The 7224-nt window shown below is 38.9% G+C and overlaps 1 protein-coding gene across 1 annotated transcript in view; it reads right to left on the reverse strand.

The window, feature by feature from the left end:
* MCTP2 (multiple C2 and transmembrane domain containing 2) overlaps window positions 1–7224 on the reverse strand; it is a 267240-nt gene that overhangs the window by 140177 nt on the left and 119839 nt on the right. Inside the window, exon 8 of the mRNA XM_017875234.1 lies at window positions 686–850. Within this exon, the coding sequence (XP_017730723.1) occupies window positions 686–850 (165 nt within the window). The remainder of the gene's footprint in view (window positions 1–685; window positions 851–7224) is intronic.

The raw sequence follows: 7224 nt of genomic DNA on the forward strand, positions 1-7224 counted from the left end.
GGAAATATTCCTGTCTGACAGTTATGTAAAACTAATTAATTGTCATGGTTTAGGGACTATAGTTTTTGAAATAAAATCCACACCAAATTACTAAGATTAAAAATTAAATGGAATTTGGATCAGCAGAATAAGATGAATTATTTTTAAAGGCAGTTAAAAATGCCATTGTGGTTGTTTAAAATAAATCACTTTTCATACTTTGGATATTTTATTATTTTTAATCACAGCAAAAAACAGCAGCATAGATACTATTTTTGGTGTGAAGACTAGCAAGCAAGAGAAAGCAAATATTTTTAATTATCTCACATATTTTAACCCAAATATCATGTATTATGCTATTCTATTTTTGTAGCATTTTGAAAACTTTTACTTATCCTTTTCCCGCCTTCTATGAAACATAGTTTTCTCATTTTCAAAATGAAAATAAGTCACACATTCAAATCTATGATTTAATAAGCTTTCTCTAGTGCTGAGTTACTAAATTAAAATAAACTATACTAAACAATTAATACAATACCCACAGTAATTGACTGCATCTATACAATTATTTTGTTTTCTGCTCCTTAATATAGTCAGGAGGGCTAAACATAAATTACTTCTACTTTAGTAAAATTTAAAGTGGGAAACAATTTTTAGTTTTTTTATTTTAAATATATTGTTCTCCTTATGGAAAGACAGAACTTACCTTACTTTTATACCTCTGATGTCCCAGTTTTAACTGGACAAACATCTCTGTCATGCTTCCTCCTGAGACATTCTTCCCTTCCAACAAAGTTATACTTATAATCCCGTTCCAGAGTTGGTTCTTTTTCAAGGACTCAGAGAGCCGTAGGTTGCGTATCAAAGAGGACTAAAGCAAAAAATAAAGATGACATGTAAACTTGCTTCTAATTCCTAAGAGTGACTTTGGCAGTCATAGGAATTCCAACTTTCAATATTTGATTACAAAAAAAATTCCTCCCTGCCTGGTGAAAAGTGTTATTTTTCATTGGTTTTGCAAACCTGCTGTCACAGTTATGTGACTTCCTTCTCAAGCTTTGGAGTTGTAATAATATAGCGAAGAATGAGTATATGCAACACTTTGATTTGGCACTGGCCTGTACCCCCACCCAGATGCGCTCTTTGGAGGGACTCCTTCAACTGGGCCTTTAGCTATTTTAATAGTGTGGGAGGAAGAAAGGCATTCTGGGAAACAGAGATATTATACAAGAACAAGGCATTGCTTTTCAAGGAAGCAAAATATCTCTGGGCATTCAGAAATAATGACTTTGAATTTATCTTTCACATCTGAATCTGTCTCCGCTTCTCTTTATTCCTTGGGGTACTACCAAAAGCCCCATACCACGTAAGATTCACTACTCCAAATAGAGCCTTCAGTGGCCTAGCTGGCCAAATGAGCTTTGCAGACCTGGGGTGGGGGTGGGAGGGAAGGGGGTATATAAAGTACATCTCACTGCACCTGGGACCCAGGAGGGGTTCAATAACTTAACTCTTATTACCTTTGCTAAATTATATTACAACCACTCATACATACCTTAGAGGAAAAAGGCAAATGTCCTGTTATAAGTTGTAAATAGAGTAGTCACACTTCATTTTTTAATTTCCACTATGTAAATGTTCAAACATACACAAAGGTAAAGAGAAGAGTATAATAAATCTCCAGGTACTTAATCACCAGATTCACTGTCTTGCAAATGTTATTTTACCTATGCCTTCATTCTTTTCCGGTTGAAATATCTTAAAGCAAAATCCACATTTGTTTTTACGTAACAATCCCGCTATGATCACACTCAGTGGCGTTAACCATAAGTTGTCTAGCATGTTAAATACACAGTGCATATTCACATTTCCCTGATGGTCTCAACCATGCCTTTTTATGGCTAGTTTGTCTGAGTTGGGATCCCCACATGATCCACACGCTGCATTTAGTTAGCAGAGTTCATTTACGTTGTCCGTTCAATAAGTGAAATAACACAAGCATGGGCTTCTTTATTGAAGGAGAAATAAATGGGCTGAAGAATGTAAATGGTGCTTATCATCATCATCGAGCAATGAATTTCTAACACTATATATTCATTCCTGTCATCACTCGCTATATCTTCCAGATCATTTGGACACCAATTTGCTCGGACACCAGTTAGTCACAATTTATCACAACAAATGGTATGTCAGTACCAGAGTCATTATAGACCAGCTTACCTCATCAAACCCAGGCCACTCCAGGACTCTTAATAAATGATGCAACAATGCCACACTAGGTGTTTTGACCATTTATGACAACCTTAAACAAAAGACATTTAAGAAAACACATATTCCCAAACTTCATATCTGTATTAGTCCATTTTCATACCGCTATAAAGAACTGCCTGGTCAGTAATTTATAAAGGAAAGAGGTTTAATTGACTCAGTGCAGCGTGGCTAGGGAGGCCTCAGGAAACTTAATCACAGTGGAAGGTGAAGGGGAAGCAAGGCACCTTCTTCACAAGGCGGCAGGAAGGAGAAGTGCCAAGTGAAGTGGAAAGAGCCCCTTATAAAGCCATCAGATCTCATGAGAACTCACTATCATGAGAACAGCATTGGGAAACCATCCCCATAATTCAGTTACTTCTACCTGGTCTTTCCCTTGACAAGTGGGGATTACAGGGATTACAATTCAAGATGAGATTTGGGTGGGGACACAAAGTCTAACCATGTCAATATCCATGTGACTTTTCTCTTAAAACACACACACACACACACACACACACACACACACACACACACACAGGTTTTGCAGGTGGTGACACAGAACAGAAGGGGCAAATGAGGAAATAATTTTAAAAAGAAAGAAATATCCTCTTCTCTGGCGAACAGGAGTAATTCCTTCTTACTTCATATATATATACACACATATATATGGGAATATATGTACAGGAATATTTTAAATATTTCATAAACCCTTATTATTGAATATGTTCCATCCAGAATAATATATGATCATTATTATTGTTATTATATATAAAAATAATATATTCCAGATATAACATACTCAATAAAGGTTTATGAAACAGTTGAAATTAGGTAATTTTTGTATTATTCATAAACACACACCATCACAACATATAAATAGATATATCTGCATATATGCACATATATCTATAGATATTTATATAGATATTGATATACTTAATACGTTTTCTAGCTTAGTAGATATATGTGCTAAAAACTTCTACCTTTAAAACAAAAATGAGATTTTGATTCATATATCCTGCTGCAATTCCTCCTTTTGCTTTTTTTCTTCTTAAAGTTTGACTTGCCAACCAACAAGCTAAAGCATGACCTGTCCCACGGCCATGCTTCAAAGTTCCGACAGATATATTCCTCCCTAAACACTGCAACTATTTCAAAACCCTTTTTATAAAAAAGGGAGTAATGTCCACAAAGGATCAAAGGGCATCCTACAGTCTGGCAATTGCTTAAGAAAAATGGCAGCACTTCCATGAAATATGCCCTAAAATAATTTTGCGGCTTGGTATGTCCTAATTTCAAATGGATGTTTATCTTGGAAAGGCTTCTATCTAACTTGTCCATAAAACAGCTCCACTTAGCTCTATGAGCTCTGTGAAAATGGAATCCAAAGCTGGTTATTAAGGGGGCCTAGAGATCGGTTCCATATGGCGGAACAGCATGGGAGGGCAAGGCTGAGGACTGTATCAGGCGCGACTTGGCTGGAGCTCCTGATCTATCCACGGACACTCGTTGCATTACACCATAACATCTGGATTATTGCTTGTAATGTCCCTGGGAAATATCCACTTTCCATCAAAGCTTTTATCTATCTCAGTCGGACTTTGAACATTTTAGTATTTAACGCAGTCATGTTTGATCTGATGGACTTGCTCTCTGTTGTCCAAGATTTTTTTCTCCCCCCTCCTAAAGGGAGGGCAGGAGAAGTATTTATGGCAGAGTTCACAGAAAGAAAAGAACACAAGACCTTTATTCTACTTATTACACCCCAAATATTTCTGCAAACTGCTATAAGGTTATTTCTCAAATAAAGTTTCATCTGTGATCCACACATTCTGGAGGAGGTGTGTGTACTTTAAAGAAGTCTCTTAATTACTTTAACATTTCTCTTCCATACTTGATAGGCTTGATGAGGCCTCAGATCAGGGAGTCTGGGGTCCGGGGTAGGGCCTGGGCTATCTAATGCGTGCTTCCTTGCAGAGCTGGGCTCGTGAAAGTCTTTTGTGCTCTTCAAACACCCCTTTTTCCCCCACAATAAATCAACTCATCTGCACTCACTCAGCTGAATAGCTTAGGTTTTCATGCCTGTGCCCGAGCCTACACGTGAAATTTGTCATCTTAATGCAGCCTGGAATGTGAAAGGAGAGGAGGAAATGACCCATCCCAGGGGAAACCCACCCCACCTGAACTGAAACAGACACCAAGAGATAGTGAAAAGTTTTGAGGCCCTGACCCTAATTTCTCAGCAGATATAATGGATACAATACAGTACATCAGGGTTTTGTTATTTTTCTCCTTCATCCCAAAGGATCAGACCTTTCGCTATTCCTATGTTGATTCATTCATCTGCTCTCTCTTTCTCAGCCCCCACCTCACAGAATCCCCACCCATTCTTCTAAAACAGAAAAGTGACTTTCATCTAAGGCACACTGGCTAGTTATTAATAGTGAAAACAAGGTGTGCTGTGCCACTTAGAAACATGTTAAACTTCTGTAAAGGAGCTTTGAAAACACTAATTTACTCCTTCATGACCATCCTAAGGCAGGAAGGGGAGAAACTTTGGAGTGAGACTAAAATTGTACCCAGTGGATTCAAACAGGTAGGGAATCCTCATAAGTTTCTGATCTAGGAACAAACTCTAAAACCAGGGAATGTACTGTCATTGCTGGAATACACGAAATGGACTACAGTTTGGTGGCATGCATTATTTGATGTTTTGGGCCTGGGGACAGGCTGGGGAGATAGTGATGTGAATTCCAGTATCCCAAAAGGGGAAACCTTGGCACAGCTGCAAAGGAAACTGAGGGAGGATGGACAGGTCAGCTTGGTGCCTCTTATCTGTCCCAGGCCAGGAAGCGCGGCAGAGAGGTCAGGAGGAAAGAAATCCTAAAAGGAGAGCATGAGGTTAGGAACTGGAGCCACAGCCTGTGGCCATCAAAAGCAAGATTACATTCAACTAGGTGGCACTCCAGAACTGACCATGCCAAGTAATACCTCAAAATACTCTCTTGCACATAACAAAAAGCCAATGAGTCAATCAATAAAGAGGGCAGTAAGAAAAGGCATTGGCCAGAGCATACCTGCCAGGTGCCAAATAATGCACTGGTACTCCACACATAGTCTCACAGACAGAAGTATAAACATATGAGTGTTCCCATGGTGCCAATGAATCCCATTTTGACTCTCATTAATTGTTTTTCCTAACTCATTATGGGAAAGTAAGTAGCCAATGGAAACAAATGCATTTAAAAAAATCAACTTCATAAGAAAAATGAGTAAAGTCAGATTCCAACTATGTTGACCACTGCTTTGAAAACTAAAGAGAAAACACTGAGCCTATAAAATGTTTCACTGAAATATTCCTTTCAAGCTTTTTCAACATGTAAAACTACTGTTCCTTGTCAACAGCTTTTATTGCATGACATGAGAAGATCCATACATCCATGGAACAGGCTCCCAGGGAAAATTCTTCTCTGCAGCTCCTCTCTATCATCTGAAGAGGATACTGGACCCATAAATTGTCCTAGAACTATACAGAAATCCTTGCATGAGAATATAAAGAAAACCTTTTAAATTTCCCACATGTAAAAAGCCCACAGAAGTTGCAATTTATACTTGTAGATAAAAATGGTATCAGTTCCAGAGATATAAATAATCTGTGCACAATATATTAGTTATAAAAGCTTTGCATTAAATTTAATATTTTAAATTATAAGATAAAATTATCACTCAATTTTGTACTTAAAATAAAATTAGATTAAGATAAGATTTTAAAAAATAGTTAAAGACTGCACATACCCAATGACTCTCAGATTTTAGGACCAGGGAAATGCTTCTAATGCATTTCCTACTATTAAAAAAATAAAAAACAAGGAGACAAAACAACACAACAACAAAGGCCATGTGATTCAACAAGATTTTCTTTTTTCCCTGACCTGCAGGAAGCTCAAAGTTAAATGCTGGACTCATGTGCAATAGTATTAATCTTCTTGTATTTCTTGATTTACTTGTATAATCCTGCTAGCCTTCACTTCTCTACTCTTTATCTGTTCTTTATCTCTTACTTAAAATACTTTACAAGCACCTCTATCCAGGGATGGGAATAGTGTGAAGCAGTGAGGTACAGGGCTCATCCTCCAGGTCCTACAAGTGCAGGGCTGGTGCATCAGCCTGGATGCCTTTTATTTTATTATTATTATTATTATTTTTGAGATGGAGTCTCACTCTGTCACTCAGGCTGGGGTGCAGTGGCATGATCTCGGCTCACTGTGACCTCTGCCTCCCAGGTTCAAGCAATTCTCCTGCCTCAGCCTCCCAAGTAGGTGGGACTACAGGAGTATTTTTTGTATTTTCAGTAAAGACAGGGTTTCACCATGTTGGCCAGGCTGGTCTCGAACTCCTGACCTCAAGTGATCCACCTGACTCAGCCTCCCAAAGTGCTGGGATTACAGGTGTGAGCCACCGTGCCCTGTCCCAGATGCCCTTTTATGTTTTGCACCCAGAGTACCTCTCTTGCCTCACCTTAATCCCAGCCCACCTCCATCACCTTCTGGTTAGGAGCCAGAGCCATGGCCTCCAAGGCCTGCCCTTCCTTACATCACTTGCTTTTTCTCCTACAATTCACAGCATCCTTCTTTATATCCTAGTTCTTCCCAGTGCTTCTCAAACTTGAAGGTGCTTGACAGTCACCTGGAGGGCTTGTTCAAAGATGACTGTGCCTCATTCCCAGAGTTTCTGATTGAAGAAGTCTAAGATGGGAGCCAGAACACTGGATTTCTAACTATTACCAGCTGCGGCTGGTCCAGGGGACACACTGAAAAGCAAGCTGTTTGGAGCCCTACAATAAATAGTTTGGAGATCTTATCATATGCCACATTATTTTATCCTGAAATATTTCCATTCATTTTATCCTCCTTCTCCTTTGGGGAGGGGGAGAGGGGAAAGGGAAGGGGAGAAGAGGAAAGAGAGAAGGGGAGGAGGGGGGAAGGGGAGTGAGGG

The sequence above is a fragment of the Rhinopithecus bieti genome, unplaced genomic scaffold (genome assembly GCF_001698545.2).
Source record: "Rhinopithecus bieti isolate Rb0 unplaced genomic scaffold, ASM169854v2 scaffold_9696, whole genome shotgun sequence".
NCBI lineage: Eukaryota > Metazoa > Chordata > Mammalia > Primates > Cercopithecidae > Rhinopithecus > Rhinopithecus bieti.